The sequence below is a fragment of the Cimex lectularius genome, unplaced genomic scaffold (assembly GCF_000648675.2).
Source record: "Cimex lectularius strain Harlan isolate CLEC.00 unplaced genomic scaffold, Clec_2.1 scaffold2, whole genome shotgun sequence".
Classification (NCBI taxonomy): Eukaryota; Metazoa; Arthropoda; class Insecta; order Hemiptera; family Cimicidae; genus Cimex; species Cimex lectularius.
In genome coordinates, this window is record NW_019394219.1 from 4,376,282 (window position 1) to 4,390,319 (window position 14,038).

At 35.1% G+C, this 14,038-nt stretch overlaps 1 protein-coding gene across 1 annotated transcript in view; it reads left to right on the forward strand.

The window, feature by feature from the left end:
* Window positions 1–14,038, forward strand: part of LOC106666795 (dipeptidase 1) — an 87,992-nt gene that overhangs the window by 68,010 nt on the left and 5,944 nt on the right. Inside the window, exon 6 of the mRNA XM_024230249.1 lies at window positions 321–477. Coding sequence (XP_024086017.1) covers window positions 321–477 — 157 coding nt within the window. The remainder of the gene's footprint in view (window positions 1–320; window positions 478–14,038) is intronic.

Consider the following 14,038-nt stretch of genomic DNA (forward strand, 5'->3'; position numbering starts at 1 on the left):
TGGTTAGTGGTGTTGATTTTCATCTGTCATATACTTACGTTAAGTGGTTTTTAAAAGCTTCTCTTCAGGCACCCTGCTGGTTTCATCAATATCGTCTTAGGGCACTTCATTGATCCGCTAAAAGTTATGTACTTGTATTTATGTCATTTAGGTCCAAACTCTCAAACAGCTAAAGATTTAGTTCGACACACCGTTTCATGAAGTAATCCATTCTTTTTTACATAGACCAATCGTTCACGTCGCTCAATCTTCCTTCGCTCTTAACTTTTAGATTGCACGTGATTTTATGGATTAATTTTTCAAAATGTTTTCTGTTTCAGACACAACGATCTTCCATGGAACATCAGGAAATTCGTACACAATCGTCTGAACGAATTCAGATTTGGTGAGGATTTACGAGGAGTACCGCCTTGGTCGCTCAGCGCCTGGTCGCACACAGATCTGCTTCGGCTCCGCGCTGGACAAGTCTCAGCTCAGGTGCTCATTACAGATATATTACTGAGACGTATTCATTTCCCAGAAATAATGTAAAATTTTACTTTCATCTTCATATTTATATGATTTACTACTAAAGTGAAAGTACAAAGCTTTATATGCCAATATTTTTCAACCGCAAGTATGTATATATGAATATATGTATATATGAATATCAACCGATATTTTGCGTCATGACGTCATCAAAACTAAAAGATTTTTATTTGTTTGAATTTTTATATCTACTTTATGACGACAATTTATTTATATTTGTAGGAAGAATCCAGAATTTTGTTAATATTGCAAACCCTTAGCAAATAAACTATCCCTATTTCATATTTACTGTTATCTGGAATTTTTAAAAAGCTTAAGATTGTCATTAAAGTCTAGATTGCTCAAGAGCAGCTTTCCTATGCACCATAGCTTTTTTTCTAGCTATCGCAGGCCAAGGACCGCAGGATATGTTCTGTTATCTTCTCGATATAGTCGATATGGGTCATCGTCGTCAATAGTCATATTTTTAAAGTGGTATTTTACTAGAGCAACTTTACTTGCCTTATCCCTTATTGTTTTCTTTGGTCATGCAAGATTCTAGTTCTGTTTTAACGTAATAAAAAGAATTTGAGCCTATATGTTGTTACGAGACTTCCATGATAGCCTGAAATATCTTCATGACCTGAAACCCATCTTTGAGTTGATCTGGCAGGTTTGTAGAACTGTAGTTTGTGTCTGATAGTATTATTATCGCAGCGCCCTTCAGATTATATATTATGCAGGGTGGGCGACCAAAACCCGAGGGGTTAAATGCCTGGGTAGACTCGTACCCCCTCCCTAAAAGGTCCGGGACTTGGTCGGCTCACGTCCTGCATAAACCTCTTGGACTTGTTCACAAACCCCAAGATTTTGGACCATTTTATCTCGGGGAGTGATTTGGTGATGTCCTCTCCTTCAAAGATTTCGAATCTAGACCTAGCATACCTATCACACTCTGCGAAGTAGTGCCTTGCCGTTTCTTCTTTTATTTCGCAGAAGCGGCAAAAGGGATCTGGTAGGATACCCATTACGAAGAGGTGTCTTCTCAGTGGGCAGTGGCCCGTCAGAATACCTATCAGCCTCCTAATTCCCTTCCTTGAGATAGCTGGTTTGATCGCCTTAACAAACTCTTTCGATTGCCTTGTCCGGGGGATCAATTCCACTCCCTAAGGAATTGTTTCATGCCCCAGTTACTGATACTCTCTTTCGCTGTGCTCATAGAATGATACCTCACCGGTTGTGGCCCGACAAACGCAGTATTAGAACCTTCTTTGGATAGGCCATCCGCCTTTTCATTGCCATGGTGTCCTTTATGTGCTGGTATTTAAATAAGGGTTACCTTATTCTCAAACCTGAAAGAGATCCTATTGATAAGATCTATAGTTTCCTCCACCAGTCGTGAGGTTGACAGATCTTTTTGTAATGCCCTAAGACTAGCCTGACTGTCAGAAAAGATTTTAATATCTTTTCCCTTAATTTTATTGTCCATAAGTGTTCTACAACCCACATTGATGGCCCAGATTTCCGAAAAACGGAGGTGTTATTGCCAAGAGGGGAGGAGATGCTGATTCCTAATTTTGGTATGTAGATGCCTGCACCACTCCCTCTTCATTTGATAAGTGATCAATCTATGTTATGATGGTCATCATCCAGCCTATAATTATAATCACAAGAGGTGACTACCTGAAAGTGCTTTTCCCCGAAGGGGTTTTAATCTTTTTATCACTAACGCTTAATAATTGACCGTTAATCTTACTCAATAGTTGTGAGATTTTCAAGTGACCTATGTTGTTGCACTTATGATTCCAGCTGCCCTCGCTAATTAATCTGTAGCAGCTGATTAGTGCTCTGACCTTAACATCAATGTGAAGGGGTGTGGTATTGCTTATGATTTCAAGAGGTGGGTGTAGTTGAAAATGCTCCTGTCATCATCAAACAACCTCGTCTTTGAAATGACCTTAATTTATTACTATTCCCTTTATTTTCTAGACCTTTCCACCACACTAAAGCTGCGAAAAAGAATCTAGGTAGAATAATTGCAGTATATAGCCATTTGCTACCCATGGTTTGATGCCCCATGTTTTACCGACAATTCTCCTACATTGTACCATTGATATAGTGCCTTTCCTGTCTATGTGTATATGTTATTAATATGACCTTTCCAATCAAGTTTCCTGTCAAGTGTCACACCAAGGAATTTGATGGAATCCACTAACTTTAATTCTATGCCCTGAAATTTAGGGTTTTTAAAATTACCTAATGTTCTTCTCCTGCTAAACATTATCAATTCTAATTTAGCAGGATTAATTGAAAAACCTTTGTCACAACACCACCTACAAAGCAATCCCATGGCGTTTTCCATCAGTAGTGAAAGAGTCAAGGGATCCCTACCTGTGAGCATTATGGTACCATCATCTGAAAATAATTGACTGTAGAAACCTGAATTATTCAGAAGTTCTATTAAGCTGTTTACTGTAATTAGCCATAAAAGAGGTGACAAACAGCCTCCCTGTGGAAAGCCTCCTTTTACATTAATTCTAAGAGTGCTACCACCTAAGCACATATTGACCATCCTCCTCTCCAAGTAGGTCTTCACCCATCTAGTAAGGTGATCGTCGACATTGTAATTATCTAATGCTGATATAATGCAAGAACTTCAGATTATATAGATAATTATTTATTATTTTAGTGTTTATATTTATTTATAGATATTTTCTATAAGTGGGCTTGCAAAAGCAGAGGTCATATCAACCCCCAGAGTGCCAGGGGTTTGAAAAAAGCCCATTTATAGTATGTTGTAATTATGTCGGGTTCGTACTCGAGACTTTTACCTTACAGTTATGAGCGCCGACAACGCCTTAACCGTTACGACCACCTACGCCCGGGTTTTTAAATTATTTTAAGGGTATAAGTTCATTTGGCTGTTGACTTTGCTTCGGGTGGAGTCGAAGGCTATATAATTAGGCCCATTTATGCTCATTCCCGTACTATTTCTTATCAATGAACAAGTGTGTACAATAGAAGAGCTCCAGGTTTTTCTTCTTTTGCTTGATCTTTCCATTTTGCTGTTTTTTCAATAATTATGTTGAATGTTTTGTTTCGTTTTTTAAAAGAAAAAAATACAAGGAGTTTTAGAGACGTTTTGAATTGATCGCGTAGCCTCTAAGTTTACTCGGCATCCCAACATGCCAGGACCCGATCGAATGCTTGCGTAACGTCGAGAAAAACAACCGGGCATCACAGTTTTTTCTTTCTCATAGGAGTGATAATGCGTTCAACACGGTGGCAATGTTGAACCGTAGAGTGCCGACGTCGGAAACCAAACTGATGATCAGGGAGTGAATGAAGGGAATAAAGTATTGGATAAAGAGGTTGCATGAGGAGTTTTCAAAGATCTTTCTCATCTAGGGTAGATCTACTTACACCTTTTAAATAGTTAAAATATTACAAATTAATAAGGAAACCAAAGATCAAAAATAGAACATTAAACAACTAGAACAATCAACAACACTACTTAATCCATAAACACACTGAAAAACATACTATCAACGCAAACAATACCCCTGATACAATCCAGGCCCAAAAATAACTAAAACTTCACTCCACAGAAATCACCTAAACTCAACAGCAAAGATGGCGAAATGCCGAAACACGTCTGACTGACAAAATGAGGGAGGGTAGGCAGACCAGGATAGGTAAATATCAAACATTTGTTTAATTTTATTTTAAAACGTCTATCAGCATTGCATTTCTTTAAATTACACACTTCAACAAATTATTCATAGCAATGTACATTTCTTGTAAATCGTTGAATAAACAAATTTATGAATTAAACACACAAAAAAAGAACCACTCAACTTCATTTCTTGTATATAGTATTTATGACCCCCCCCCCACTTCAATCTTATTGTTGCAATTAAGAAGCTTGCTGTTGTACCCCAGATTTATCTCTAGGGCGCTAAACTCCAGCGTTAATTTTAAACTTTCTGCTGTAGTCTTAAATAAATAAAGTTTGTGAAAGAGTGAGAGAGAGGGAAAGAGAAAATGCGACTTCGCCCTTTGGCCAAAGGAGGACGAGGCCTTACAGTAAGTCTTTTGAAAAATAGCTTCAACTCACAACATTCTGTGCCAGGACAATTTTTACACAGAAAATATTAGAGCCAAACGAGGCGAGAATTTACAGAAGAGATTCCAACCGCGTTGCGATGACAAAATTTGACGAATTTAAACGGAATTTACATTCATAGCGGGAAAATGTCTAAATGTCTTATAATTTACGGTAACCATTTTTCTTAGTCTACAGTATTGAACTATTTCTGAACAAGTTTACAAACAACAATTAACAACAGCTCAATTGCGTTTCTGTCTTGTTTCGGAAGAAAAGTAGTTCTGTTACGTGCTTTCCGTTTAAATGGGAATCATTGGCAACATCGAACAAATTTAGACGTTTTTACAAACACATTTCAACGACCGGAATCACCGGATTTGTTTGGGATTTGTTATTAGTAGAGTCGAGAAAAAACTTATAAATAACAAAAATGTGCATTTAAAATAACCGGGTTGCTTTAGAAAATATAAAATATATATTTTTTACGTATTTTATTTGTAGCCTGTATATATCATAATAAACGTGCAAAATGTTTGCACAAAAGTGTCTTTACCCGTCACAACAAAGACAATATGAGTACCCTCGAGTCGAATCCATCGTCGTTTAAGGCAACGTGGCAAGTTATCCGCTTAGGAAAACGTTGAGAGGATTTGGGCAGTAGGATTAGGATTGGTCGAAATATTAGTGTAGAACTTTTAGATGCGAGGTTGGATCAGTTCGTTGCCAAAAGGAATGTTGAAGTTGTTGTGGATAGTGAGGGTAAGGAACAAAGTAATTTGACAATTTTTCTGAAGACATTTAATTGAAAAGATTGGATGCTGGATATTGGATGGCTTGTCGGAACCCCGCAGTTCAACACCGTAAATGTCGAAACTGATGTTAATACTAAAAGACTTCGTAGTTTTCCAAGTTTTCCGTTAAGTAATCTCTTTCGTTTTGTGTGAGGATGCTACTGCTTGGTTTTGCATTTTGGTGCAGTCCTAAGTTTCTGACTTGAGTGGAAGTCGGTAGCTTTTTACATTGATGTGCAAAGGAGAGGATGTCTGTTTTATCAGTATAAATATACATTTTTTGCACAAACCTGTTATAAGCTCAAGGTGTTCTTAGTTGTTGCTTGGATAGGATTCGTATAATAAGACAAAACTGCGTTTTCATTCGCGTAAAAGCCACGATGATGTTGGGATGTGTACGAACGTCAGCAGTAAAATTGGAATAAAGGGTGGGCCCTGGTCTTGATAACCGAGTACTCTTTCCGCACCTTCTTCGAAGCATCAGTCAATTAACAATTCAAGAATTTTAAGAATAAGGTATTAAAGTGTGAACAAATTAGTTGTGTGTTGACAGTCATGTCTACAGTGGAGAGGTTTTTTCTTAAATTAGATCGATCTTCATGGTGGTTGCTTGGGTAGGATTCAAGTTAGAAGACAAAATGTAGGTATGTAAGCAGTACAATTGGTGCATAGGATCGACCCAATAATGCTCCATTCTGGGACACCGGTTTGCGTTGGTCTGGTATCCTGAGTGCTCACCTCAACTCACCTGTAGCAGCGCTCAGTTAAATAGGGAATGGTAATAAATAAAAAGTCTGTAAGAAGATTTTAAGTTTATAAAGGATGACTGAGTGTCAGACCCTATCAAAAAAGTTGGACCAAATCCAGGAACGCACCCAAGCCATACTCTTGGAAATGGTGTCAACAACTATAAAATAATTTGCTGTATCCGTTACCGAGATATATTATAAGAATGTTCAAATTCTAAAATTCTAGAATCTTAGTGGAATATCTTGCAAAATTAATAGAGAAATCTTTTATCGATTTTTTCTTCCGATTATAAGTTAGAGAACTTCGACATCACTTGGCGACTTCATAGTAAAGTTTCTCACAATCTCCCTCTTCAAATTTCAAGTCCGACCCGTAAAAATTATAATAAATCACAATACGAATAATAGGTATAAAATGTAACTGAAACTAGTTTCTATATTATAAAATCCACTATACAGTAGATTTACCATAATTCTTCAAAATGCCTAAACATGGAGACTAACTCACACGTATGCCTAAATACGAAATGCCTACTAGCGCTCTATAAAGAACCAACACTCTCAAATTTATGTAGCTTATATAAACAACCTTTCTTTACATGCTAGACATACACAAGCTCACCGAAAATAGTGTGTCAACTCCTACAGTTTTTGTTTAATTATTAAAATATCATTTAAAGTTATTACGTTTCATAATTTTTCTTGATATAAAGTTCAATATAATAGATTTATAAATAGAAAGAGTGTGTGTCCGTAAAAATTTATATTATAATATTCATTGGCAACCATATTCTTGGTCCTTTCTTTATTCTTCAAAGTTCCGAGTAAATCCGAAAGGAGTTCGGGACTTAGTGCGTTAGTGTTTCAAGTTGTCAAGTAAGGGCTATTTTCTCCCCGTACATTCTTTTAAAGGGATAGATTATGAATGGGTAGGTTTACAGAAACAGCAGATTCTTATAAATAAGATAGTGGGATGAAGAGGTAAAGTTCTTTTAGCCCGGAATTTAAACAAGTGTTGAAAGGAAAAGTCGAAACCGGTAGAAGCTTCCCATTGTGAAAACTCTCCCTCAATGGTGCTTTTGTTCACGAATGTCAACGTAGCCCCCTCCCGGAGGAAGACAGATCACAAACAGGGTACTTCAACAACCACTTGAATTTGTATCTTTATTTCGGATAGAATGTAATTAGACTTGAAGTTTGATCGGTTGAAATCGATTTTAAAATTAATATAATTGTTTAACTTGAATAAGTTAATCATTTTGTTTTTGTGAAATATTGTGTTGATTCAGCTATGTGGAAGCTTTATGTAAGGCAATACCTGCGAGACAAGGATTTGGTCAAAGTTAGTGGTCAAGAATTCAACTGAAAATGAAATGACATAAGCTCTAATTTCTTGAACCTGATTGTTTTCAATATTGAATCGTTCCTTAAAACAACTGTTTTCTAAACTTCTGTTACCTTGGTCTGGCTGTTTTCTGCAATAGAAAATCTTTATGAAATATACAGATTCTAGTATTCACAGTGATTATAAACAATTGTAACCCAAGATCATCCTGTTCTATCTATCCTAAATAACAGACTATATTAATTCCAGTATGGAAATCTAAAAAAATAGCAAAATGTGTTTCTGAAGAACTTCATATGAAACCACTCTAATTAGGATGGCTTTGAACATTGAAAAACTTTAAAAAACAATATTGTCAAATACGACTGCTTTTGTACTTACATTACATTTAAATAATTAAATACACTAACATGAGATTAGTGACCGATAGTCGACGATTATTAGGAAATCGTGAAATGCGGTCCCTCACTTCCAATACGACACACAAGAATGGCACAATTACGCAGAAAACAAACACTTTGAGCCCTGAAGATGATCTCAATAAAGATCGAAACGTTGGCATGGTAAAGAAATGTTTTTCTGAAATCTAAATCACACCAGACCGCATGTCACGATTTCCGAATAATTAAATAAATAATGTTTAGTCTGCCTTACTTTTCGGATTTCGTCCTCTTCAGCCATTGGTAGAACTATATTCCTTTTATGGTTACAGTTTAGAATTTCCATTACAATGACTAAAATGCAAAATGGTACAAATTTCTGAAGCTAAGAGCTCAATTAGTCACTGTAATCATGAAGACTGTTTCATATTGAAATATATAATGTTTGGGCTAGAACGGCATGGCGGAAATGATTTTGATTACAACAGTTAATTATTTGCCTTGAAGCCATTAATAATAAGAAAATAGTTTCTCATAACATTAGAAGTTGTTGGCAATTGATGACTTTTAGCTTTGTGTTGCTTATTCTATTTTATAATTGAATTCATAAATACTTCGTAACAAATGTTGTAACAAATAAGTTTAGAATCCGTTTTAGATGCATAGATTTCCGGAGAAACGTTTAAGCCGACAAGATAAAAATGTGAAACTTAGCGTGTAAGGATCTGTAGGATAGTTGAGAGAACTGACCAGACAATATCACTTTTCAAGGGAAGGAATATATTTTTTGTCTAAGGGGTTCTGGAGGGTGAGTTTACCACGATGATTTAGTTATACTTGGGTTCCTTCCATTTAACGTCAACCCGCGGGAGGGTTGAATGTTGCTGTGGAGAGGAAGCTTGACATATTTTCTGCATTGCAGGCGAGTTGCAGAGATCCCGGTTGGTTCGTTTACCTTTTCATATTAACTACATCCCTTCCACCGGTGTCCCACTGTCGGAATGTTGACTTAAGGAAATATGGGTGGATTTATTATGAAAGGATTAAGGGGCGAATGTTCCGAATGTGTCTGACGAAAATTAGTCCATTCAGCCGGCAATCTAAGTGGTTTTTCTTTAGTCTCTGGTCTCTCACTGGTCCGCCCGTTCTCGCTGGTTTTTGCTTGTCGGATCCGTTTCTGCATTATCGGAGGGCCTATTCAACCTGCTGGTTCACCGCCTCGCAGACTTCAGCAAATTTTCACACAATTTTCATTTAAACAACTTCCATTTTAACAATTTACGTCATATGTAATAACAATAATTTAAAAACTATGAAAGTGGTTCAAAGTTAAAATTTATATTTAAATACAGTCATTATTTCTTGCTGGTCAAAATCTCTAGAGTGTATTTGTTACGATGTCCTAGAGTCAAATCCAAGGTTGAATTTTTTTCTTTGTATCGAAAATTTAAAAAATTATTGCATATTTTTTCTAATTATTTAGTGCCTTTAAGCAGTTGTCTCTTTGTCTACAGTAATATGTCTGTACCGGAGAAGTTTTCTCTGTCCCAAAGGGATTGAGCTTTATGGAAATTAACTGTTGAATCAATTGATAGTTATATATGTAAAGTGAATGATTTCTTATTTCAATTGGTTAGTTTACTTTCAGTTGTTTTTGGATCTAAAGTAAGCCCAGAATATTCGGGCCTCCTTTATATAAATATAACAGTCGATGTCTTTTATTTTCAATTTTTATGGACGTCAATATTTCAGGAGGTTATCCTACATATTAAATTGAACTAAAATCTCCCTATGGTCCGAAGTCTGAATTTCAGTTTCATTCCAGATGCTATTTTTCAGGTTACTTCAACCTTTCACAACTTTATACCATAAGTCTCTCATACCTCCTAAAATGTTAATCCTGCTGTAAATATAATTTTTAAAAACCACTATCTACAAATTCGTGGTATACTAATTAAAATAAAACAAAAAACATTGGTTTTAATAGACCAAATAGATTTTGAGAAAAATAGGAACTCTTTTGCCCCTTTTTGAACAAGTAAATGACCTATAAAAATTGCTGAACTACTGTAAAATCTGATAGTTTGATCATTAAACAGAAACTACAAACTCTTTTGAAAAATAAAAGGGTATATAAATTAATATCCGCAGGGTAGATGTAGTGTTAATAAAAGGATTATGAAAAAAAATCTTTTCGTCCGAAAACGGTCGGTAACCCTTGAAACACACCTAGTTTTGCCCGTAAATCTCATTCCTGTATTTCCCATTCACGTCCATACTGAAGTTAAGTTCATTTTTGCTTTGAGGATATTGTAGAAATGACAGTTATATATTACTGTGACACTTTCAATTTCCCTTATATTTAAAACATACATTACATTATGTGGCATGTTTCCACTATTTTTATAAAATATATATTTTACAATATAAAAGTTTAACCCATCCAATTTTTCTCTGAGGTAACACGGTTATTTGCAGCACGCAACCAACATTTTCGTACAATATAAAAAAGGATCGTGAAGTGATTGCGAAGAATCTCGAGGGGGAAGAAAAAGTTGAAAGCTGTGATGGCCGAAAGCCTTATGAAAAGTGATAAGATCTCGGATGACAGCACTGATCACATTCACACAACCTTCAAGGCATTCCTGTTCACTTATAAATGTTTGTGGTGCTATTTTTTTCTTTGATATTCACGTAGAATTATTTTCGAGCTACCGTCCGTTGTTGAAATCCTTTCAGACACACTTTTTCGAATTTATTTTAATCTTCATTAAAATATTGTTCTTGACAAAGTTATTGGTTGAAAACAAACAAATATTTTGTACGTTTTCTAAGTAATTCTACAAGAGGAGAATAACACCGGTGGCTGAGGCAGAGGAGCCAGATTCATTCTGAGTGCCCCATGGGGCCGTAGTGCGGAAGGGCCTTCTGCATGTTTCACGACGGCCAACTCACCGCCCAGGTTTAACAACTTTCCACCACTTCGTCAATAAATAAGATTTATAGTTTGAATTTTACAAGGGGCAAGAAGGATTGAAGTGCTTTTTTGAACTGTTAAATTGAAGTCCGGATACCAAATAAATTGTCCAGTCTTTTCAAAAAAGGTTTATATTTTAACAATTTCTTTTCGCCGTATTCTTGTGTCATAGGTTATTTTCCGATATAATCTTTAATGGGCAACTTGTGTTTTTAATTCCCCACCGACTGGTCTTGTAATATACTTAGATGTACTTATTTATTTACTTTTAATCGGGCTAGTGCTTAGAAATTCTGCGGATGGATAAGCAAAACGGTATTTAATGATTCTAGTGGGAAAAAAATCAAGGAGAAAGAAATATATTTGGCCTACCGAGGGCTGTTTGCCTGAGAAACGCCCTATCATTAAGGGCACCACTGCCTCATCCTTATCTAATGGAAAAATTGGCCTCCTTTTCTGTACCACTGTGATCAAAACTCTTGGAAAAAAATTATGTACTTATTTTAACTTTTTCATTGTTTTGAATTTAAAGTTGAATTTAAAAATATTAATTTGAAAAAATGTATAACGTTTCCTTGAATTTCACGTTTCAATTATTTACTCTCTTATTACGTTCCTGTTTGAATTTTACAAACTCATTAGTTCAAAATAAGCATTGTTTGTTGCTGTTATTATTTAAAAACTAATAACATTGTAACCAAAACTTAAGAAAAGTGCAACTTTTCAACAACAAATCGTACTTATCAGGAAAGGAGAAAACCTGAAAACTCCCTCTTTTATATAACAGACATATTCTAGCTTGCAAATCGTTTTTGTTGTTGTAAAATTCACTTTTGAACAATGTTTTTTTAATTATTTATTTTCATAGCTCGTCCACAATTTTTTTTTAAAGTAGTCAAGACCAGATAAAATCCCTTGTGTATGGGGTCACCCCCAGAAAGGAACTGTGATAATTATTGTTTATTAATGAATATTAATCTTTCTTCATTAATAATTCAGTCTTAATTTTGAATAATTTATTATTCCATTTAAATCCATATAAATTATTTTACAATGCAAATTTTGGCAAATTTATTATGGGTGAGGAATAATTCCTCCAAACGCCATAAATGTTCATTTTTTAATTATTTATAGCATTTCCTGTAGCCGGATAATACATTTTTATACCAAAAAGTCTGGAAAAATTGTTTTTTTTTTTTTAACAAACAATTTTTTTAAACACATTTTTTAATTTGTGATATGAGCAAAGTGTTGAGGTCCTGCTGCTGTATTTAACCATTTTGAGTTTCAAATATTACGTATGTAAAAATTTGATAGCATTTGTATTTAAGTATTTGTTACAAAATAAACGTAAATTTATACCAAGATTTATACCGTTTTGCAACCCAAAACCCGCCGTAAAATCCGTCTCTTAGGAGGAAAGACAGACCAGCAATGTTGTAACCCCCCCCCCGTAACAACTTCCAGCTATTTAATTGCAACATATAAACTGTAAATCTCGTGCTATCTAAATTGAACTAGTTATTAATGAGCCTGTGGTTAACCACCATTCAAAAACTTTAACAGGGCATTTAGATAGTTGGAAACTACGTTAAAACAAACGGCTGTACAGTCGTTAAGCAAAATGGTTTCATCTGACAAAAATGGCTCATTATGATTCGCTCAGTACATATAGTCTTCTAAGGATATCTTTAGATCTTAGAATACTTGATACAAATCTGTAATATGTTGGTTATACAATTATTGTTTATTAGACGGTTGCTTCTGCTGAAAATTGTAAATAAACCTTACAGCAAAATTTATCTACAAAAGAAAATTCGTATATAACGCTGTTAAGTATATTTAAGAATATACAGGGTGTCTAAGCTATTGTGCCCACCCTGTTTTTTTTTTGCTGTTCTAGATCGGGAAAAAGTATGAATTGAGACACCCCTTCATTTTTCAAGTAGTTTGTTCATGTAAGGTCGATTTTTTTTTTAACCTCGATTCGACATAAGTTGAATTCAAATTCTTAATTTTAAATGAGAACCCCCATTTTTCACATTTTGCTTTGAAATTAGATTTTTTGGCTAGAAAAATGAGCACTGATTTATTAAAATCGGTCCAATAGAACCGGAGATATGATTTTTTGAAAATAGCCGGAATACGCTATATTTCCTTAGATCGAAACCACTTTATTTTGCCTTCTACTGCAAATATTTTGAAGAGGAGTGGAAAATCATCCAAAGTCCAAAAAATTCTGAAAGCTTACTAAATTTCCTGCCAAATCCTATAAATTTCGTATTTTGTATCGTTTTTTCTTCTCGACCAATACCTGATCTTACCAAAGACTCATTCACCGAAATATTTTGGTTGCAGTTCAAATCCCACCTCCTTTCTCAACCGGGGTTGGGACCGGCCACAGCGGATTAATTAATTAATTAATCATAACTATTGTTATCTGGGAATAAAAAGGTTTAATAGCAAATCAAAGAAATGTAGGAACTAACGCTGTTTATTTTTCGTATCCAGACTCTTGTTGGGACAAGTCCTTTGTTATCTGAGTGACCCTCAGCGATGAAAATGTTTTGATTGCATAATTGTGTAGAATTAGTTTAATTGAATTGAACAAACTACAAGAAAAATTAAGGGGAGTCTCAATTCATGCTTTTTTTCCTATCTAGGACCGCAAAGAAAAAAAAATGGTTGGGCGCATTAGCTTGGACACCCTGTATACTACAATCATTTGAATCTGTATACTGATTCTCCACTCTTAATATTCAGATCTACACAGGCCATCATAAAAAATCGACTGCCTTGTTTTTGCACGAAAAAATAGCCAACTTTGGAAATGCACATTTTCTCAGACTTTAAGTCACAGACCTGCGGTGTCTCATTTTTTATATAAAAAAAAATTTACGCTAAACAAAATGGCTTTTTTAAAGGTTTTCCTAACTTCAGTCATTCAACAGTAAATTCAAAAAATCGTCGGCGCCCTATAGCAATTGATAAGAAATTTTAATAAGCATTCTATGGATCACATTCCACTTTTCCCGATTTCTCAACCGTTGTCGAATTATTCGGGATTTTTGGGCAAAAAACGTGGTTTTTTTACGCGCTCAAGGAAAAACCCCGATCACTCTTTTTTTCGTGCTAAAACCAGATGGTCGATTTTTTTACGGGCAGTGTATATATACACGCA